The following is a 23,375-nucleotide window of genomic DNA, read 5'->3' on the forward strand; positions in this document are numbered from 1 at the left end:
CTCACTGACTGTCCCATCTCCCAATGCCCCACCCTGTCAAGGACTCAGAGAATGATGTCTCATTCCTTGACACCACCAAAGATGACAAAGACAGGCAGAGGGTGGGACCCTCGGGTGGTAGCTCCCAGGAGGGGCTTTGAGGGTCTGCAGGAAGAAGGGGACAAACCTCATGCTCCTGCTCCCAGCTCAAGCTGGGTACCCAGACTTGTTTCTGCATCCTGATGGAGCCCCTCCAGGTCATCAAGGCAGCTAAGGGAAAGGAACCAAGGAAGCTGCTGGGATGGGGCTCTGGATCCACCAGGACCCAGGTTCAAATCCTAGCCCATATAGGAATATGGGCTATATATGTGTCATATATGTGTCATCTCTGAGTCTAAGTTTTCCTGCCTGTACAATGGAGCTAACATGGCTCCTGCTTCATGAGATTCAGGACAGGTCTTAGGGCCTAGCACAGAGTGAATAACCAAAAAAGGTCCCTCCTCTCCTCCTTGAGTCTGAAGCAGCTTCCAACCTCAGGCGGGACAAATTTCCCACAACCCACTGAGAGCCAGGGCAGAGTGTGACACCTGATGGTGGCTCCTGGGAGCCCAGGAACATGTGTGGGCAGGTGGCCCTTTGGTGCCACATGGGCATACTTGACAGGCTGCCACAAACCCATGCAGTAATTTGGTGTGAATTAATAAGGGATGTCCCAAGCAGGGGCCCAGGAAGCAGAGCACATATGGCATAAGTCATCATCTTTGCTGTCTCGGCCAGAAGCCCAGAGCAGGGCGTGACTCCAGGGACTTGGAGGAAGATGCCAGCTGCCATCTTTGCAGGAGGCCTGAGGAAGCCCGAGGAGACCAGAACGTGAGGGTCATCACAGAGAACCAGCCCCGAGGCTGGAGTCTTGAGCTCCGCAAGGATAATGAAGTTATTGGTGTTAGGCCAAGCGAGATGACAAGATACATGCTCATCAGGGCTCCAGATGCTGGGAAGACAGAGAGGGCTGTCATGCGGGGTAAGATAGACCAATTAGTGACAGAACCGAGAGCAAATCTAGAGCCGCGAAGGCGTGGGGCCTGAGGCAGCCAGAGGAATGCAAGCTGGGAAGGAGGCCAGTGGGCACTGAGCTGCTACCAGCCTCTTGGAGACCCTCACTAAAAAGCAGGGGACAGCCACCATTCTTGGAAAGCCTGCAGCCGTGGCAATGTGCAGCTCCATCTCCAGCCCCAGAGCTGGGATGCTTCTTGGTAGAAAACACCATAGAGAGGACATGTGCAGGGCTGGGGATTTAGCTCAGCGGCAAAAGGGCCTGCCTGGCAAGCGCAAGGTCGTGAGTTCGGTTCCTGGTACCGGAGAAAAACCAAAAAAAAAAAAAAAAAAAAAAAAAAAAAAAAAAAAAAAAGAAAAGAGAGGACATGTGCTTCTTTTTGGGAGAAGCAAGTCCCAGATTCAAGGATGACCAAGAATTGGCCAGTTCAAGGCTGGGCTTCAAGGTAATGGATATCTGCTTTCACTGCCAGAAGGGACCATTGTGTTCCCAAGAGCCCGTTTCTCCCCCTGGGCCAAGGTCAATTGCTCCTGTCGCTGGAAAGGCAGAGGCAGCAATCAGGAGATGGCCTAACCTGAGGGTCCCTGTGTTTGAGGCTCCTTCAGCCTCTCTGTGGCTCTGAGACTTCTTGGATGGCTTCCCCTTGTCTGCCCTACTCTATGTACACCTGTGCCCACTCCTGACCTGCCACACTTGGCAGGAGGAAGGGAGCACACAGAGCTGAGCTCAGTGCTGGCCGCAGGAGGCCCTCAACATGCACTTATTCATGGACAAACATAGTGCAGCCAAAAAATGTAGGCAAGAAAGAAATAACAGGATCAGCCAGTCAGATGCTGACACAGTTCAAATAAAGCCACCATGTGCTTGTAAAGGAGAAAAAAACCATCTAATTTCTAAGACGCAATACAAAGCCACACACACAAAACCAATAACACTGCATGTTTATAGCTGGGAGACCCACAAAAGCTCCAACACAGAACATTCCATTTATAATAATAAAAAAAAACAAACACTCGAGAGTTCTTTTAATTTGGGGCACAAGATATTTGTTTAAAGAAATTATAAAAACCCAGTGGAGGTTCAATATTAGAAAAACCATCAACATAACTCATTCCATTAGTAAATTAAAGGAGAAAAACCATATGATTATTTCAATAGATTCTTAAGAAGTGTTTAATTAATTTTTCTTTGTAAAAAGTCTGGGAGAAATTGCAATAGATGCAATGTCCCTAGACATTTAGGAAGAGGTTTAAAAAACAGTATTTATCAGAACTCAGGGCAATATTATATGCAACAATAAATGTATTCCCATGAAAACTGGGAACAAGTCAGGGAAACATTTTTACAAGAATTCTGGAGGTTTTAGACAATGAGATAAGGCAAGAAATTATAATAAGCCGAGTAAGTGTAACCCCAACAATACATAGCTCTAGGAACTGCCATAAGTTCATAACAGGAGAGAACTAAACTAGAGCTCAGAGAGGTAAAGTAACTTGCCCAAAGTCACATAGCTTCTGAGTAGCAAAGCTAGGATTTGAGTCCAGGTGACCTGGTTCCAAGACACAGTAACCTTAAGAGTTGCTGTCTTCCAGGTGTTGGAAGAGAAGAGAAACATTATCATTATTTGTGGAGAATACAATTACATGACTTAAATAGAAAAAGATTAAAAATTTAAAAACCTATTAGAAAGGATAAATGTCAGTGAGACATGAGCATAGACAATCTACACACAGGTACTAGGGTCTGCTTCATTCCAGGACGCTGGCCCGTGGGCCTAGGACATCGGTGGGCTCTTGATAACTATTGGTTGGAAGATGAATACACAGGGACTAAAGTACAGTTAAGAGAGACCCCAGCAGTTCCCTGGTGCAGATGAATTCTCGGAGTGTTCAGCCATCCCTGAGGGTGGGGTTGTCCTGAATCCCCCAGCTCAGCTCTCAGTGGGAGGAAGCCCCGCCCCACATCCTTGCAGCAAGGCTGCAGCCAGTGTTGGGGGTGGGGCCATGCACATGGACCATGGGGGCTGGAAGTGAGGTCCAAGGGTCAACTCTCTCTAACCCAGCGGGCCGAGGCTCCATCCTCTTTCCTTCCATTGCCCCAAATTTTGGCCTAAGATACCCTCTGCCTGTGGGCAATGCAGTACAGAACGTTGTCTGGGGAAATCTGCCACCACCTGACCACAGCACCATCTTGAGAGGCAGCACATGCACAGCGCATGCACAGCACATGCCACGCAGTGAGTTGGCAACAGTGACATTTATCATCCAAGCCAGGACACTGGATACTCTCAGCAATCACCCTTAGATGACGAATGCAATCTGGACCCCACGTTCTAGGCACACTTGGTCACATGGCTGCTCGCCCCTCTTTCAGGGAGGCCAGTGCTAATGGTGTCCCAGTTTGCAGACACAGTTATGGAAGATAGGAGCGGTGAGAGAGGAAGAGGTGGTGCCGGAAGTGACCTCAGTAGGTCTTTCTCCAGCATCCGGTTTGCTCAGTGTCTTTTCACAGCTGGCTCCCATACTCAGCCCTGGGGCACAGAGGCTCCCCTTGGTAATCCCAGCAGCAGCAACACAAGGGCCTGCATGCTGGGACCTGGACTTCTGGGAACTGTGGACGTGTGGGCTGTTTATGGAATCCGAAGAAGGCTGGTGGGGCAAGGAGGACAAGGAGGGGCAGGGTGGGATCAAGAGGAGCATCTTGGGTTTTAGTAAAGTACTGAGTCCCAGGCAACACCGAGGGACAACGAGTGCTGGTTCCAATGCTGAAACACACTGGCTGCTGTGTGGATGCTGGACTCAGGGTCCAGGGGGCAGACAGCATGCCTGGGGGTGCAACTAACTCAACAGGGGTGATAGGGGCTTCGGCTACAGTGGCTGTCCAGGATGTGGAAAGAAGTGAAGGGGTTGGGTGTGAGTTTTTCAGAACTCACCAAAGGGAGAAATGTGGGTTGGGGCCAGGGCCAAAGGAAGGCAATACACAGGAAAGACCTTGATTTCTGGCTTTTGAGCCCAGTGGATGGTGATGCCATTTGCCAAGACAGGGAGGAAGAGACTTAGAGGGGAAACGCAGGGCTTCATCTTGGCCATGCCAAGCCTGAGATGCTTATTAGACATCTCTGGAAAGAGCTCTGGAACTCTCTAAAATTGGATGGCGGTGCTTTTATTCATAAAATTCTGCAACTGCTGCTAGCGGGCACAGTTCAACTCCTTTGCATGCCACCCTGAACTTGGCAAGATCTGTGCGGGTCCCCGACTGCTCTTGGCCCATCCTTCCTCCCTTCACCAAGCACCAGATGGGCTGAGGGAGCCACTCCCGGGGCCTTTGCACCTCTTTTCCCAGCCTACCACACCTGTGTCCCCTCCTCACCCCTGAGCAGCTCCAAGCTGGTTAGGGCCCCTCTGTTCACCACGCCACCATCTCTCCGGGCAGGGAGTGTGTGAGTTGGGGCGGTGTCTCTGGGTCAAACCCACTAGGTGTCAGTTCTCCACTCAGAAGAGGAGAGGAAGGGTGACAGAAACAGAGCCCTCACTGATCCAGACCCCAAGATCCAGACAGACTCTACCTCTCTGTCTCCAAAGAGCAGGCCTCGAGCGATCTGATATTCCTGGAGTGAAGAGGGTTAAAGGGGAATGTTCAAACCACTTAAGGAAATAAACAGCTTCTCAACACCCTCTCGTTCCAATTATTTTGGAAACACCTGCTCTTGTATAATTAATGTGCCAATTAAAAGGATTATTATCGCCATTAAAGCAGGTCCCCCAAGAATCACTACTTGACAATGCTTGTTTACATGCGTTTTGAGTTACTCCCCCACCTCACAAAATAATAATAATGATGACGATGATGATGTTGATGATGATGATGATGATGATGATGATGATAAAACCTCTGCTTTTGAAAAAGAGTCTCCAATTCAGACTTCCCACAAACCCAGGCTGCTTTCACCACCACTGGGAGTCCTGGCCCTGGACAATGCTCCTTCCAACCCTGCTGCAGGTCCTGTGCAGTGAGGAGTGGCACAGGATGGGCAGGAGGGGTGGCCGTGCCTGCCACCTGTCTGCTGCCTGGTGCTTGTCTCCGGGTAGGTGAACCGTGCAGCAGTGTTTTCTCCATGGGTTGGAAGTCGGGTTTCCCTCGCATCCTCCTCCGATGCTGACAGCCCCTGCATGGTCTATGCACCTCCAGACAGGTGACTCTGGCTTGTGATGATGACAGCAGCCCAAAGCAGCCAGGCCTGACTTCCCTCCTTCATCTTCCCTGTGGATGAGGGGAGGTGGCTGAGCTTCCCAAAGCAGGGTGAGGATCCCCATGAGTCCTGGGGACCAGCCTGGATGCTGAGATGGTCAGAAGTCAGACAAGCTGGCACATAAATCCTATTCCACCTCAGCATCTGTGAAGCTTGGGGCCAGCTAGTTAACTTCTCTGAGCCCAGTGCCTCCACATTTCAAATGACCCTGTGCTGGAACCAGATGGATCCCACAAGGACTCAGAGAAGTGATGTTTGGGGGCTGGGGATTTAGCTCAGCGGCACAGAGCCTGCCTGGCAAGTGCAAGGTCATGAGTTCAATTCCCGGTACCGCAAAAACACACCAAAAAAGCCCCCAAAACACACACACAAAAAAAAGAAGTGATGTTTGTAAGGCAGTTTGTCCAGCACCAGACTTGTTCCACAGTGGGTGCATCCATGACGGTCATGCGGGAGACATGTAGGGTTCTCTCGTTTCACCCACTAGCGGGCACCCACATTACAGGGGTTTGGCCCCTCTGAAGATCTGGCCCTCCAATTGCTGGTCTCTTGATTGCTGGTCCCACGGGGGTCTCTCCTGCCCCCAGCAGGGAACTCCCGGCCTTTCACAGAGCCCAGCAGGAAGAGCGCAGCCTTGGGGTGAGGGGTGGTGCAGAGCTCCATTACCCCAACCTCCTGCAGTGCAACTTTGAGCAAATTTCTTCATCCTCCTGCTCTGTCTCCCTGACTCTGGTCCTCCCTTGTCCTCTCACAGTCTAAGTACCGCAGCTTCTCCCTGCATGGGAGAACACAGGCGCACGAGCCTGCAGAGTGATGACAGGGCCGGTGCTCTCCCTCCCCAGAGTGTGGGCCACTGCTGAAGCGTTCACAGCAGTCCATATGGGCACAAGAGGGTGTGTTTTACCAGGACATGGGGCAGGACATCACCCTCTGTGCCTCACCTACTCATTCCATCCTCTTCTTCAGCTCCTAGATACAGATTGGCCTTGCTCTGTGTGTGTGTGTGTGTGTGTGTGTGTGTGTGTGTGTGTGTGTGTGTGTGTGTGCGCACACGTGTGGTACTAGGGACTGAACTCAGGCATTTGCACTGAGCTACATCCTCAGTCCCTTTTTAAATTTCAAGGTAGTGCCTCACTAAGTCACTAAGTGGCTTAGGCTGGGCTTGAACTTGCCATCCTCCTGCTTCAGCCTCCCAGAGTGCTGGGATTATAGGCGTGCACCACTACACCTGTCAGTCCTCATGTCTTTGGATGTTCATGCCGGAGAGTGAAGGCACCCTCTCTGGGTGTGTGCAGTCACGTAAGTCCCACATGTTAGGTCAGACGGTAGAGTGCTGTGTATTTTGAGCGTGTTGTGAGACTCTAACTCAGCCAGGCCCTGAGGTTGAAAGTGGAAGCAGGGTAAAGGATGGGGAAGGTGTCAGGGAGTACCTCAGGCTGAACCCGGGAGGGGAAGCTGGAGTTCTCCAGACGCAGGGTGGAGAGGGCATGGCAGTGGCACATGCATCAGCACGGAGGGGGGAAAGAACGCCGGCCCGTTCAGAGAGCTGCAGATAAGCCCTAGGATCTGGGTGCCAGGCCCACTTGGAGCACGGTGAGAGGTGAGGCTGCAGACATTGGTCAACCCTGATTGAATCCAGCCCCCTGCGTGTGGGGCCAATGACCTTGAACTTGGTCCTCAAGGTGATGGGGAGCTCTTGCGCAGCACAGGGCAGGGCGGGTGGTCACGTTCGTATCCAATGTGTGTTCCAGGAGAGTGCACGGCTGTGTCTATCTGCCTGCGAGGAGAGGCTGACTGCCCTGTGGGCCTTCGAACCGGGCTAGGGGAAGAGGAGGAGGCGGAGGCACTGAGGCAGGAGAGGAGGCTGGGCTGGTTTTCTCGCGGCACCCTTCACTCGGGTCGTGGTATTTTATCTCACTGGTGCGCTGAGTGGAAGTTCACCTTTAATCCTTCTCCGACAAGTTAAGTCAGCCCCTTGTCATTTAAACCCAGCAGGGCGTAAGTCGGGCAGAGACTGCTGGGAATCACACTCTGGGCTTATTATAGCTCCCTGATTCCGCTGGCTCAGAGGCTCCCACAGCGGCGGCTCAGGGCAGCGTTCCCTCCCCTGATGAAGACTCGTCCAAGCCCACTTGGGGGTGCCCTGACCTAGGAGGTACTCCCTCCCCTCCCAGCACAGGTCATCTGGGAAAAGACTGAGGGGAGGCTGGCTGCAAGGAGGGGGCCAGGCAGCACATACAATAGACACCATCTTACTTTGCCGTGTGTGTTACTGGGTGCTCAGAGAGGGGCATGGTTTGCCCAAGGCATGGCTCAAGCAGGGCACTCTGCCCCAGGTTCTGGCTCTTTTCTCTTCTATGTACTTGGTGAGGGAGGACACACTCTCCAACCGAGCCGAGCTATCACCCTTTCTGCCTTCAATCTGCTAGTCTTTGTCTTTCATGATCACCCAATGGGACAGCCCGTTACTGGTGGAGTCCATGTGTGGTCCAATAGGACATCTTGTTATGTGGGAGCCCAACCAATTGTTGGCTCCCCTTCTTGAGAGTTAGGAAGCCAAGGGCTCTTATCAGTCCCATATGGGGCAGAGAAAAGATCTCATTGCCAGTATCAGAAACCTGATCTTAATCCCCAAGAACAGGCAGATTTTTCTGGTCAGAAATTCCTCCCCTCGTGCCAGGAAGGGCGGTGATGTGCTGCCAAAGCAGCCTCTCCTTTCTTCCCTTCTTATCTCCTTTCCTGTCCAAGGGCATCGGTGCAAAAACCCATGGCGGCTGGCTGAGCTGTGGTCTGGACTGATCCCAATGCCCGGGTGGCAGTGGTGGCTCCTTGCGCCCAGGGCTGCCTGTGGCACCTTCCCCAGTGCAATCCCTGGAGGGCTGGTGGATGGCAGGCCTCCTCCTCATAGGCCCTGAATTTCTTAGATGCATCCTAAGTATGGACCTTGGTGACCCAAGGGGGAGATAACAAGGCCCTGCACATTCCATATCCAGCAGATACCTTGATAATCGTCACTCTAGTCCCTGAGCTTTTCTGGGGGGTGTCAAGGAGCTCTTTGAAGATATTCAGCCACCTTACCCCATAAAAGCACACAGCATACTGGCATAGTTTCTGGGCTTCTCAGCATCCCCAGAAGCCCAGCTATGTCATCCTAGGAATCCAGAAGACCCCACATAAGGACCCGGGTCCAGCGCCTGCCAATCACTGCAGCACACACTGGAAAAGCAGATAAATAAACTCAGCATGAGACACAAAGACAGATAGCTAAAGTACCAGGTGCTAGCTCTCTAATCGAAGAATGTACAAAATGCTGAGGAAACACAGCAGGGGCGTCTCTTAATTCTGTCTTGGCGAGAGGGTCAGACGGTGTTGCAGAGCAGAGAATGAGTAAGATTTGGCCAGGCGGAAAAGAGGGGACGAAGTAATACAAGTGGGGCCGACTTCCCCGGCGCGCAGGAGATGGAAATGACTTTCTGCGGGATGTCTCGTTTGTTTCCTGCAAATCACTGTGAGATGCTCAGGGGAGGTGCGATCAAGCCCATTGGCCAGATGAGGAAATAGATCTCAACAACTTAATGATGCAGGACTGGGCTGGAAGCTGTGTCCTAAGGGGAGGGGGGCCCACCTTGTCCTTTGTATTTTTGGCTCTTTCATCCTGTGTGGAAACCACCACGTTAACAGAATGCTAGAGCAGAGCTCTTTCCTCCCAACACCAAGTGCATGCTTGATTGCTCTAGAGTGTCCGAAATGTTCTAGAAGCCACTTTCCTATTCTCAGGGAGAAGAGTGAGGCCAGTGGCCCCTCATTCCAAATGAAAGGGCTGAGGAAATCTGAGAACGACACCGTACGTGGCAGTTGTGAAGGACATGCTAATATGAGGCGGATCAAAGGGGGGCGATGAGATCTTTATGGTGCCTGTAAAGGTTTGCCCAGAAGTTGAAGCTTAAACCACTTTCAGAGTCCAAATTTCAAGGCCACACTACTACTGGTCCTCCGGGCTCCCACAGCCCCTCCAGCCTTGCTTCTGCCCCCTCTGCCCCTCCAAAGAATCTTCTCCACCCAGGTCCCAGTGGGCTCCACGGCACCAAGCTCAAGTTCATGATCATTCTGTGGTCTCAAGCCATGCATGTACCACCGAGGCAGCGGGCTAGTCTCTCATGACTCTCTTCTCTGGAAAGAGAAGTGCACACCCACTCTCCCAGCCTGGTGCCTGTCTTGCTGGCAGCTCCTTCTCGGCCACTGTGCTGGTCTGCTTTTCTGCATTGACATTATAGAGTGTGCCGGGTCTTCTTTGCTTTCTTCTCTCCAAAGTCATCGGCTCCAAGCCACTGGCTTTAAATACCATCCATATTTCTGATGGCCCATTTTGTGTTATTAGAACAGAAAATCAGCGACTGGATAATCGATAAACAATAGCTTGTTTGGGTCATGATTCCAAAGGCTGAGGAGTCCACACTGAATGGGACACATATGGCGGGGGTCTTGCTGCAGCCTAACATGGAGAAAGGCATCACAAGTCCATGGAAAAGCAGGAAAAGGGCTGAACTCGCCTTTCATCAGGAATCCAATCCTGTGACCACTACCCCACTCCTGTGGTTAAAGCATCAATCCACTGAGACCAAGTGGCTTAATCACCTCTTAAAGGTCCCATCACTCAATACTGTTGCATTGGGAATTAAATCTCCAACAATAAACCTGGGGGAACACATTCAAATCCCCAAGTAGAAATCCCATGTGTAAATCTCCATCCTCAGTATGCACCTTGGTGAGGTCCTCTTCCCAGAATTCCAGAGGCTTGACCTCTTCCCAGAATTTCAGATTTGTGGCCTCAACTACTATTGAAATAGCTCCATCTCTATGCCTTGGAGGTGCTTCCCACTCACACGGCTGTGTGAAGACTTGGCACCTGTCCTTCCAACCTTCTCCTCTCTCCTGTCCTCCTGTCTCAGGGACAGCACCATTTCCCCCCCACTTAGCAGCCAAGCCCCAAATCCAGTAGTCATCCTGAATCTCCCTTCCCATCAGCCACATGGTAGCAAGCCCTGTAGGCTCTACCTGCAAACCCTAAGCGGCATTTCTTCTCCATCCTCTCCACCGCCACTAGCCCTGTCACTTCCTGCCTGAACAGCCTCCAGCGTGATGCCTCTGCCTGCTGCCCTCGCCCTATGATGCATTCCCCATGCAGCAGTGCTCTTTGGGTAAAGTAACCAGGTCCTGATACTTCCGTTTAACATCTTAGATGCCTCCTTAGAAGTGACCATCGTGATAAGACCGGGCATGGCTCACACATCATCCAAGAGGACCTGCCTGTTGGGAGACTGGGGACGGGGAGGGAGGCCTGGGCCAGGAGCCTAAGCCCACTCAGCCCTGGCTCTTGTCTTCCTCGCTCTCTCCCTCCCCCAGATCTTGGAACTGCAGGGCCTGGGAACCCATGGTTAGGATGTGACTGGAGGGGGCGGGTAAGCAAAGAACAGCCAGATTTAGTGACTTCCAGCCTGGGCTCTGAGCCACAAAGGCCAAAGCTTATCTCAGTCAGCTTCTCTGGGACTTGGGCATTGGTGTCTATCGGTCCCTCCAGAGTGTGCTTCCCTTCTTGTTCTTATAGCATTGTTGGATCGTAATTTTCCCTTATAATCATCTTTTTCTGTTTCTCTTCAAACAACAAAACATAATCGGGGCTGAGACCAAGAGAAAGCCAACGCCAGCAAAGACATTTTGAAATATCTCCCCGCTTCAGGGAGAGCCAAGATCCATTGAACGGCTTAACGATATAATGATATTTCCAAGAACTGAAATCCAGGGAGTTCAGCAACATAACCACACAGGAGCAACATTGCGAGCCGGCTTAAAGTGTTGTCTCCCGTTGCCTGTGGGGAATGTAGGTGGTCAGATAGTTTTCGCCGAACCCGACCCTGGTGGTCCTCCCCAAACACTTCCCACTCTTACTCAGTCACCCGCCTCTGGATCCTGTAAGTTACCACAAAGCAGAACAGCACAATGTCTAAAACTACGCACAGAACAAATGCCACAGTGAGCACCACAATGGTCTCGTCTGGCTGCAGACACGATGTCATCAAAGCCCGCCAAGGATGTGTTTCCGTGCCCCGTTTCAGGTTATGTTTCCAAAATGCAAGAAGGCCCCATCACCTCCCAAGGTCAACCTCCCAGAACTCAAGTTTATCTGCTTATTTGTTTGGTTCACTTGGATTTTGAAAATGAGTCTCACTTTGTAGCCCAGACTGGACTCAAACTTGCGTTCCTCCTGCCTCAGCTTCCTGAGTGCTGAGAGTACAGGTGTGTGCCGGCATACCCGGTGCATGCAGGTGTTCTGATAACTAAGTCTCCTCTCTCTCCCTCACTCTTCCCCTCCTGCCATCTCAGTCTCTCCTCTAATGTCCCATAGCAACCACAACGTTCTCCAAAGAGGCATCCACCCGAAGCCCCTGGGGGCTGTGTGCCTGGCCAGGTAGCACCACCTGAACCACAAAACAAACACCCCGACTGCTGTCTCCCAACAAGGTGAGGAGGTGAGATAAGGGGAGACTGAAAGCAGGGCCATTATCGCTGCCTGTGGATCTTCATCTCCGGCTCATTCTGCGGCCTTGTAACCCAGGCTCACAGCAGCTCTTGGGAACAAATCGTGAAGGAAGGCGACAAAACAAAGACTGAATGATAAAAACTGCTATGAAAGGTTAAATTCCCATGATTTTCTGTAGCTGTTTAATGGATTTCTATGATATAAACAAACCTTTGGCTTTGCCTGCTGGGCAGGTGACCCTCAACTAAATGAGTTTAGACAAAGCTTCCTAACAAGAAATGTTCCCTTTTTCTTCTCCAGTACTCCACAAAGACCCTTGGGTCTTCAAAACCCACACTTCCCCCAGACAGACGGTATCTAAAGACCATCCACACATGCCTACCCATGAGAGAAGCGGCCCAGGCAGTGCTGTGTATAAAAACACACCTGTGCTTACATTTTTATGGTTCTATCATTTGTTGATTTAACATGTATGTCCTGAAGTGACTCTGTTGTAGGTGTCAGAAATACAAGGGCTAATAAAAAATATATTGTACCTTTAAATTTAAAAAAATAATTGTTACAGTAAAACATACAACATTGCCACTAATCCCCCTCAGAATATTTCCCTTCCCTTCAAACACACATATCCCACCATTCCTGGCACTTTCTGTAGCAGTTCTGGAAGTGCTCTTTTGTGAATGTCTTCACGAGGTATCAAAAAACCCACAGTGAATGCTGCTACCAACTGCCATACAAGAAAGGCAGGCTCACAAGAACACTGCAGCATGTCCTCACCCACCTCACTCACTGCATCTGCCACTGTGACTTCTAGCTCTTCCCCAAAGACAAAATGACAAAAGAGGAGACAAAATGGAAGGTAAACATTTTGAATCCATTCAGGGCATTGACAGCCAGGACAGAGGAACGAAAGACACTCACGAAAGAGGACTTCTAGAGCTGCTTCAGAACGTGGTAATAACTATGGGATACATGTGTTTGAATGGAGGAGAGGATTTTGAGACAGATTAATGATGGCTTTTATTGTAATAAATGTTTAAAATGTAATCATTCCCTCTACTTTAGATCACACCTGGGATAATGGGGAAAAGATACAGCTTTTGTACTTGAGATGCTTACAGTCCAGGGGCAAGTGTTTGCCATGACCAACTTAGCACTCAAGAAGGGTCCCACAAAGGAGAATCATGAAGGGCGTGTCCAGAACTCCTGGGAGAAGTCAGGGGAAGCAATGTGAGCTAACTGACACACAGTCTCCTTGGATGGCTTCAGTTTCTTCATTTGAGAAATAAGATTAACAATGGAGCTTGCCTGGTACCCACCAGGAACTGTAGTGATGTGCATAATGCATCAGCGCTCACCTGGCTCAAGGTGAAGGCTTGGAGATGTTCGAAGCTAGGGTAGATTGCTCATCAGATGAGCACCTCCTACTGGCCAAACATGGGATAGAGCCATGTGCATGCGCAGTGCACACCGCGTCTGGGAGAGGAACCATGCAGCAGAAAAATCATGGGGAGACTGTACCAAGGGCTGTGAAGCATCCTTAACTTGGACAGGGCTTGACAACAATACCCAGCACCCTCAGGGCCTGACGGCTCCCTTGGCATCTTCTGTGTGCTTTCGGAGAAGTCTTTTGAGAATGATAACCACTTCCGTTGACCCCGCCCCAGTCTGATGATGGCAGGTTACCAAACAAAGAAAATCCACTTTACTGACATTCATTTCAGAGTGCGTTTGCCAGGAAAGCAGGCTCATGGAATCGTCACTGCTCTTCTGTTGTCAGGCACGCACAGTATATCCCAGAAACCACAGGGGGAAAACACCTGAGTCTCCACAGCAGCCCAGGGTGGGATGGCACTTTCTGAGATGATGCCAGTGTTCTGTTTCTGCTCTGTCCAACGTGGCAGCCTCGAGCTGCACATGGCGAAGTGAGCGCTGGAGATGTGGCTGACTTGACGGAGGAAATTTTTTACCTTACTTTTAAATTTAATTTACATTGCAACAGCCATGAACGCCTAGTGGCTACCACAAGGGACCAGGCAGATTCAGGGGCTCTGATCGTGCGTGCTTCCTCGAATCTGTTCTACAAATTGGCTCAGCCACTTCTCAGTGGGCCAGACTGCAGGGCAAGGTATCCAAGCCTCAGGCCCCTGCTCCTTTTCCGTCCCTCTCCCCACCCAAGTGCTCAGCCGGAAGGCTTGTGAACCAAGGGGGGCGGGGTGATCCCTTTTGCTTCCAATGATTTTATTGGCTCCTCCAACTTTCCAAACCATCCAACCCAATCCCCATGACTTTGGAAAGCCAAGGATGCTCCTCCTGCGCAGATAACCTCTTCTGGACCAGAGGGGCGGCCGCGGGGATCTGCACATGCTCCGGGCTGTTGTGAGCCCGCCGGGCTGAGCGCGCAGCAGCGGGCCCATCACAATGCCCTGCTTTTCCCTCCTGAAGGGACTGGAGACACGGTACTGGCTGGGCCTGTGTGATCTATTCATTTCCTTCCAAGCCAGGCTCTGTAAGCTCATTCAGAGTCTGGGGGAAGGAAGCCAGGGAGGGAAGCAAGCACAGGGCCAGAAAACAAACAGCACCGGGCAGCTTGCTGTTTGGGGGGGCGGGTGCTGCAGGGACAGGGCAGGAGGCAGCCCGGGGGGGGGGTCTGTCTGCTGGGGAAAAGGGGTCAGAAAAGGGTCTGGCTGGAGAAGAAGGCTGGGCTCCCCTTGCTGCTTCTCCCATCCCCTCTAGAGGCCCTGCCCTGGCCTTGGCTTCTGCAGCCGCTACCTCTGCAGACCCTTATCGCTCTCCCTTCAGCTGGCTCCTTGGGAAAAGAGGCGACTGGTGAAAGAAGCCAGGGCAGCAGCAGGCAAAGACAAAGCTGGCAGCATAGAGCCAAGTCCCTGGAATTTCCTTCCGCCCTCTGCCCCTTCCTCCCTGTCGCAGCCAGGACACGCGGGCTCCCCTGGTCCCAAGGAGGATAACCAGTCAGCTGAGCCACCACCTCTGTCCAGCTACAGAATCAAAAGGGTACTGGTATTTGGCTCCAGTGGGTGATTTGCATGTGATTTGCATACATCTGCATACCCCCCACTCCAGAAGCCCTCAGTCAAAGGATGTGAAATGAAATAAAATAAATTAATTAGTGCAGCCTACCATAGCCTGATATGCAGGGTCTGACACCCATAAGAGATACAACTGATTCTTCAAGCAATCAGTGCCATCACAGGTTGGGACAGGGCCACAGAGGTGGGAGCGGGAAGAACAGACTTCAGGACAGGGGTGGAGAAGGTCCAAGGAGGTCCAGTCCAGGGGCCAGTGAGCTCTGCCCTCCCAGCCCTCCCCACATCTTCGGGAACAGAGGGGAGCCCCATGGACCCATCCTCCTAGTTCCCTGCCCGGGACCCAGCCTGGCCCTGAGCCTGTCCCTCCACTGGTAGCTGCCTCTGCAGGGGCATTGTCACTGCTGTGAGGGTGGCAGTAACAGTCCATTTCAAAGCAGAGCGAGGATAGCTGCTTCTAGGCGGTGGGAGCTGGTGGGGGCCCTGGCATTCCCATGTCCATCTTAACCCAGCGATCTGCCCCACCATTTCCACATTGCTGTCTTACCACCCCTCCCTCTGACCACATCTGAAGATAGCGGAGGTAGGGATGTGGCCCCAGCACCAGCACTGAGCTGGAGTTAATTTATCCCTTTCTTTCTGCCAGGTGTTAATGAGACGCTCATAGCCTGTGGCAGCCGAGCAGCTCCCATATCCTGTGAACGCGCCTCCCGGGGTTGTACTTCCTGGCCCTGCCTCACACACACCCCGACTTCCTCTAGGCCCAGGATGCCACCCTCCTGGAGGTGGACCCTCAGGCTACTGAGGTCAGGTTCACACCTGTGGGGCTCTGGTGGAGAGTACAGGGAGCTGATTTGAAGCAAAATGACCTACAATGCTGCGATAAGGGTTGGTTTTCAAAGGAGCACAGATCCCAGCCAATCAAACAGCTCTAATCAGCCAATGACGGGTCAAAGACTGAAAACGCAGGAAGGGACAGAAGGACAGGTGACTCCAACAAGACTGCAAGGAGAGCAAGGAGGAGAACAGCAGTTCTGAGTGAAGCTGTGAGCGGTGCAGGTACCCAGGACATCCTCTGACCCTTCGTTCCCTGAGGGTGGGACCAGATGAAGCCCCCGGGGAGGGGGCAGAGAGGAGCCCACTCCACATTCAAAATCACCACACGGCACCCACTCTCTGCCCTCCTCCCGCTCCCTGCTCCTCCCTCTAAGTATCTCTACTCGACTGGCTGCCCCACTGGCTTCATGTGAAGACAGGGCGAACCAGCTTGCAAAGATTACAGCGGCGGGGTTTTAGATCAGGGGTTTGCAAGCTACAGCTCACAAACCAAGTCAGCCGACAGTCAGGCTGTTTCTGTACAGCCTGCAAGCTCAGAACAATTTCCGCCTCATGGAAAAGAAGAATATTTGGCAACACGTGAAAATTATACAAAATTCAAATTTTGGTGTCCGTGCATGGCATTTTACGGGCACGCAGCCGTGCCCTCTCATTCGCACACTGTCAGGAGCATCTTTGCAGTACACTGGCAGAAGGGGGAAGTTGCAGCAAAGACTACATGGTCAGCAGAGAGGAAAATATTTACTGTCTTGGGCTTCAACAAAAAGCCTTGGCTGCTCCTGGCTTGGATGGTAGAAAGGGAGTTCTTTGTGGCACCTTGTGTGTGCACACCTCACACACCTTAGAGAAAAGTGTCAGTGCCAGCTGGGTCTCTCTGAGCCCAGGGCAAAAAGAATACAGAGCTGAACACCTTGTCCTGATCCAGGAAGATTCCACCATGCTTGGAAAGCCCGCACATGCCTAAGTGCCAAAGCAGTCCTTCCTGTGACTGACACCTGGCTCTGGACACAGGGGCACCTGCTCATCTCCAACGCTTCCCTTCTCAGACCTGGACACAGGTATGGAGCCAGGTCAGACAAGATGCGTCCTGAGGACAGACAGGAGGCCAGGCAAGGTGATTAGTCTTTCAGGAGGGCATCTGCACAGGATGAGGACCTGGCAGAGGGCGCAGGACTGCTCGGGTCTGCGGCGGGGCTGAGGACATAGCCAGTGTGTCCGGGGTTTCTGGGGACCCTGCTGTCAACCTTCGCCTGGAGGGAACAGTAATGGTGACTTACCCGGTACCACACGATCTCGCGCATGCGGCCATCTGTCTTGAAGTTACACTTTAAGGTCACAGCATCCCCAGCCACCACCGGGGGCAGAGGCTCGATGTTGACGGTCAGGTAGCCTGCGGAGGAAAGGAGAGAGGCGTGGTGAGGGCAGAAGCTGACCAGGCAGGCAGGTAGAGGGTACGTGGAGGAGGAAAGGCTGCGGCACCCCTGCAGGGGGTGCTGTTCTTCTGTGACTGTTGCTGAGGAGGTTGGAGACGCTCGTGTTCTTTCCCAATCGCTGCATCTCCTTTCCTGCCACCTCCTAGCTTCCAAGGCTCCCAAACCAAGAGCACCTTTTCTGGGATGAATATCTCCCAGAGGGCAGCATCTGGCAGCATCTCCAGGAAGGGCCAGCGTAGGTCTACAAGGCACCCCGAGACAGGGCTCTGGGCCAGCGCTGTGCCTCCATCCCATTCGGAGTCGTGATGTGTGTGAGGAGCCTGCTAGGTCTCACAGGGAATGCAAATACCACAGTGCATCCAGCCCTGCGTTTCCAAACTGCTTTATACCTGAGACCCCTTCCTCCACCTCTGCCCTCTGCAGCCAGGGTCCCCGAGCCCAGAGTCCTAGCTCTGTGACCACTCCTCTAGTGAAATTCCAAGAAGAGAGTCTCAGGAGGCTGCCCTCGGCTTCCTCAGCACCAGAGTTCCCATCACACATGCTCTGTCCCTGGGGAGGGCCCGGTCCAATCCTGGGCTGTAGTGGGGATGGGATTTCAGGCTTAGCCACACCTTGGGGACACTGAGACCTGTGGGCCACCACTCTCTCCCCTAGCGGGCTGGGTACACACTTAGACTCAAGGAACCTCGTTCTGATCATCGGGGCTCATCCGATCGGCCTCCCACACACTGATGTCTGACCATTGATCGAATGGATCAATCCAGTCCAATCATCTTAATGAGAAAACTAGCCAGGATGGGCTCGGGGATTTCAATTGTGCAGGCAACCTGAGCAGATCGAGCCCAGGGGCCTGACCCCTGCCTGGAACTTAATGGGTACAACGCTCCGGGAAAAAACCAACAAGAATCGACCCACAGAAGATCAATTTGGAAGTTGGAGTGAGATTGAAACTGCACACACAGACCAAGGCTTCAGGACCAGGTTCCGGGGTAAAGGGCTCGGGCACAGGGCTCACCCCGTCCCATGATCTGGAACTTAGGCTGAGGTCAAGTTCACAGTGAGCCCCAAGGCCCATGTGGTTCAAGAAAGCAGTGACCCAGCTGCCTGGTACAACCAAGATTCTTGCTCTTCCTTGCTGCATTCATCCAACCCATTTGCTACCCGCTGCTCTGAGCAAGCCATGGGCTAGGATTTGGGGAACAGGGATGACACGGGCACTGAGTGGTTCCCAGGGGACCCAGTGGGTAAGAGGTCACCACTCAGAGGGCCACGCGGAGGCAGGAGGAAGGTGAGGGCTGAGGAGGGGATAAGGAAGCTTGGTTCAGCCAGATGATCTATTATGATTCCCACGCTCTATCGGGAAGCAGAGAGATGAAGAAACTGCCAAAGTCACACAGCTGTAAGTAGCAAAGCTGGGATTCAAACCTAGCTCCTCTGTTCCCTTAATGAGCACTGAGCTATCACAGCCTCTCCAGGGATGAAAGAAGTGAGAGAGACAGAGAGAGAGAGACAGAGAGAGAGAGATGACTGCTTCTGCCCATCTGCAACCTGCCCACTTCCCACCAGCCCTGCCTGGGGAGGTCCAGCAAGGGCTTCTGGGGGACAATGACCACCTGGCTCACCTTTGAGGGGTGGGGGCTCTGCCCTTCCCCATTCTCTCACCCTTAGAGGTTCAGGTAAGAGCGGGCACGGTTGTCAGTCCTGATGAGGATGGGTTCAGGACCAGAGACAGCTCCCCGCCATCGGAAAGTAGTGAAAGGCCACGTCGGAGCTACAGAAGCCAGCAGGGGAGGATGGGCGGTCTCAGAGCCAGCAAGCCAGGAGGGAGTCACGGTGTGAGTCTGGGGCCGGGGACCAAGGGATGGTTGCAGCTCTGACAACCGGGTGACAGTGTGAGAGCCACTGGCAGGTGCAGCAGATGTCTGAAGCGACTGAGCACTCCAGTGGGAAGCAGAGAGGCCTGCACAACAGGTGTGGCCAGGAGCCATGTCCCATGGCCTGGAACTTCCTTTCATCTTTCTCTCCCAACCGGCACTTCACTCCTAGTTTGTCCGCTGGCTGCTGCAAAGCAGCTGGGCGTAGGAGTGGGCTGCCGGGGCAGGTTAAGACAACGCCATTTTCCCCACAGTGTGCAGAGCACAGGGAGGAGTGATCGAGATTTCAGACAACGTGATTTTTATTGTCAACTAATTTTGAGAAACACGGAGTTTAAAAAAAAGGAAATGTGTCCCTTCCCTCTAGGATTCTCAGAACATCTCTCCTTTTCTTTCTTCTTGTCTTTCCTCAACTCACAAAGAAAGCTTGATTGAAGCTACCCTGAACCCAAGATGTTCTCCACACTGGGGACGTGGTGCTGCTGATGTTCTAGTAGAGGAGACCATAATCAAGTTATTCATGGAGAAGAGATCAGGTGGCGATACATGTAGTGAGGAAAAATACATCAGGAAAGCCACAAAGAGTGATGTGGGAGGGGGGGCTCTAGACAGGGAAGCCCCTACCCCATCCCCCCATCCCGAGGCCTCTCTGCGGAGGCTGGGGTAAGTGTAGGTGTGAGCCACGTAGGTGTTGAGGGGAGAGCATTCTAGCCATGACATCACAAGTCCAAAGGCCCTGAAGCCGAGGGGTGTGCAACATGCTCTGACACTCCAGGCTGCAGCCATGGTAGGAAGTTTTTCTCAGCATTGAACCTTTGCATATTCGGTAGCCCATCTTTGGTAAAGCATCAGGCAGGATTCAAGCAGACTGAGGCAAGTGAGGGGTCTGCGGTGTGAACTGACAGGGGGCACTCACTCCGGCACAGCACTGCAGCAGGGAGTGGCTCTGCCGGTGTTGCACCCTGGGCCTCGCAAGTCCCGGGGAGCAGAGGCTGGGGAACATCTCTGTGAGTGGAGGCCGTCCCGGCCGTGCCTCCTGTTCCAGGGACACCTGTGCTTGGAGTCCTGGAGGTCAGGGGACAGGAGAAATGCTGGCAGCTGGGCACTCCAGCCCCAGCCCCACAAGGTGCTAATGGCTTGGGGCACAAGGCTGCAGGGAGGTGGGAGCCTCCCCTCTGAGGGCTGAAGTCCTTCCTTGGCCATGGCACGGTCTAGTTTCCCCAGCACGCATGCTCCTCCTTTTATCCCTTGCTCTTTTCTTTTATTCTCTTTCCTCTTTACCTTCCTTCCTTGTTTCCCTCTTTCTCTCCCACCCGGCACTTCACCCCCAGTTTGTCCGCTGGCTCCTGCAGCCACCTGAGCTTCCCTACGACGTCGCCGTGATGGCTGCGCTGTCGCGCTGGAGTGTGGCTGTCTGTCTGCCCATCTGCCACTCCTTCTGGATGGTGAGCTCCATCACTAGCGGCAGAGCATCAAAGTCGGAGGATGACAAGAGGCGCTTCTGCAGCTTTCTCGGGTGCCAGCCCTGTGGGTCCTGGGCACCCGACTCTGTCACCAGCAGGCTTTGCTCTGCAGATCCGGAAGCACCAGACCACACTGATGGACGCAGCCTAACTGGATTCCAACCCGGGTCTGTCCGATTCTGAAGCTAATCTCTTCCTGACACGTCTTGCCACCACTCAGAGCCGATTCACATGACATATAGAGGTCACTGGGCAATTCTGGGGGGTAGCGCCCATCGGCAGTTCCATTGGTTGGCACTGTGTCTTTGGCACAGGCCTGGCTCTCAGAAGGGGCAGGAAAGCGCTGCAGGGCCTGGGCCAGGTCTGGTGGAAGGAGAGACCCCAAAGTACACACCAGATGCTGGGGAAGCAGGTGGAGGGGGACCCTAACCCCTCAGGGCCCGTGGCCAGGGCCTGAGACGTTGTACCGAGGCCCTTCCTACACAAGGTCAGGGCAAGCAGGGCCATGTGCAGGCTCTGAGCTCAGGTCTGCAGTGGGGAGGCAGAGACTTCCAGCAGGTGTGCAGGGCAGGGCTTACGATGGGGCCCATCAGCACCCGCTCCCAGGTGAGAAACCACCTTTCCACACAGGAGAGGGACAGCAGGTGTTCACAGCTGAGAGGTGTCTCCCAAAAGAAAAGCAGGTTCTCTTCTAGGTGTGATTAACATTCCTCCAGCTCTTCTTTCACAAAATTTCATCATTTCCCCCCAAACCGCACAGGTTCTTTTTCTGAAAACCCCCTCTCCTGCTTTCCTGTGCCCCACAAGTGCCCCCTGCTCCCGGCCTTGAGGTCAGTCATTGGCTCAGGCTTCTCATTCTGCCACCTAGCAGTCAACTGGCTGAATCACATGACCTCTGTGGGACTCGGTTTCCTCCTGCACGTTGGGGCTGCAGGAACAATCAGGGTCCAAGGTACAAAGCATCACTCAGGGCCTTCTGCCCCCAAGCCCCACCCATCTGACCCTGACCTCTGACCCCTGACCTCCACTCTCTCCAGTGTTCCACCGTCCAGCCCAGGAAGGGTGGTCCCAGGACAGCAGGCAGACATCTGGATGCCAGTCTGGGAGGATGTCGGGGGGACAGCTCAGCCAGCATCCATCCCGAGTGGGGTTAAAGTTGGAGGCCCGGATGGAATTTGCCCCATGAGGGACGGGGCGTAAACTCAGAGAGATCCTGGCTGTGGGCACTCTGGGAGGCTGAGACAGGGGGATCACACATTTGAGGCCAGCCTGGTAACTTAATGACTTAGCAAGATCCTGTTTCAAACATTAAAAGATAATAAATACATAAAAAAGGCAAGGGATGTAGCTCAGTGTGAAGGCCCTGAGTCCAATCCTCAATACAAAAAAAAAATCCAAGTTGAAGAAGGCCCAAGCCACAGGGTCTCCAGCAGGGTGGTCTGAATTTGGGGTCTGAGGTCCAAGCTGCCTCCCCAAGTGGAGCTTTTGGGCCTCTGAGAGAGCGCAGCTGAGCAGGCAGGGGCAGCACAGGGACTCACCCATCAGCCAGGGCCATGAGGACCAGGGAAGGGCAGAGGGGGCATGGGTTCTGCTCTCAGCTGTGCAGCTAACCAGCTCTGGGAACTCGGGCAAGTTTCCTCTGGGCCTCAGTTTTCCCACCTGTGAAATGAGGGGGAAACTCAATTCTTAGGGCTTTCCTGCCCTAGTGAATCCCACAACAGATGCTAACTGAGCCTGGATCCAGGTCTGGGGCCAAGGCTGCCACCTTGAGACAACTCCACCCCATTTGTCAGAGAAGTACATCAGCCAGGGATGCGGCCACCAGCTAGACAAGGCCTGATGGAGGCACCAATCAGCCTCCATGCGTGAGCCCCGCCGCACCAGGTATCCAGATGCAGATCAGGCGCGGAGAGGGATCCATCTTAACTAAGAAGTTCATTATCCCACGCGGCCCATCACTCTGCCCTCTATCTCTGACAGCATTTACACCGCTCCTGTTAAGATACATTTAGCAATATCACAGTGATGTTTAGGAGCCAGGTACTGCCTAATGAGGTGATGACAGATGGCCCCTCTGCCCAAAGCTGCCTCAGAGTGTAACCTGGCCTCGCTCTTCTGCACCTGTCCACAAGCACAGCTCCGGGGCTGTTCAGACAGGAGGGGAACCACCCCTGCTGTGAGCAGCCTTCAGGATCTGCGGTCCCCTCCTCCCAGCAGCTTCCTGGGTACTCAGTGGGTGGCAGCGGTGGTGAAGGACAAACTCCCTGAGACCAGGAGACCAGAGTCTGCCTGGACTTCCTGCAACCATTCACGCCCACCCCGTCAATCGGGTCTCTAAAATTCATTCCTTTGACCCTGCAGGGCCCCCAGGAGCCTCCCCCGCACATGGGGGAAGGCTCATGAGCTCTATGGGGAGGTCCGGCCCACGCCTGGCTCTCAGACCCGTCACCCACACTCTTATCCAGTTCCTGCCGCTTTTCACGCTCCCTCAGGCGCAACTTCTGTCACCCCCGCGCCTGCATACAGGCTGTCCCCTTTGTCCTAAGCCTGCTGCCTTGCTCTTTGCTTTGGTAACTTTGTCCTTCAAGGATTCATGAAAATACTATTCCTTAAATAACTCCCTAACTCACTGGATCACTGAAGTCCCAAGGCACCCTGACTCTGACCCCAGGATCCCGAAAATTGCTTATAATGCCCTATTTGGGGTGTATGCACCATGACACAAGGCCACAAACTGTCCCATCTCCATATCCCCCAAGAGCCTAGACCACTGCCTGGATCAGACAAAGACAAATTGATTCTGCTTGTTCCTTGACCATTCTGTTGTGACAGTGGCCTATGCTCAGAACCCTGTCCCTGTGCTTTCCTCCGAGGTAGCCCAAGCCCAGGGCCTCCCCACAC

At 53.1% G+C, this 23,375-nt stretch overlaps 1 protein-coding gene across 1 annotated transcript in view; it reads right to left on the reverse strand.

Annotated features, from left to right (window-relative positions):
- Window positions 1-23,375, reverse strand: part of Igsf21 (immunoglobin superfamily, member 21) — a gene marked incomplete at its 5' end in the record, with an annotated part of 221,340 nt that overhangs the window by 111,044 nt on the left and 86,921 nt on the right. The window contains 1 exon segment of the mRNA XM_005409806.2: window positions 16,982-17,094. Within this exon segment, the coding sequence (XP_005409863.2) occupies window positions 16,982-17,094 (113 nt within the window).

The sequence above is a fragment of the Chinchilla lanigera genome, unplaced genomic scaffold, assembly GCF_000276665.1.
Source record: "Chinchilla lanigera isolate Chin_1 unplaced genomic scaffold, ChiLan1.0 scaffold00126, whole genome shotgun sequence".
NCBI lineage: Eukaryota > Metazoa > Chordata > Mammalia > Rodentia > Chinchillidae > Chinchilla > Chinchilla lanigera.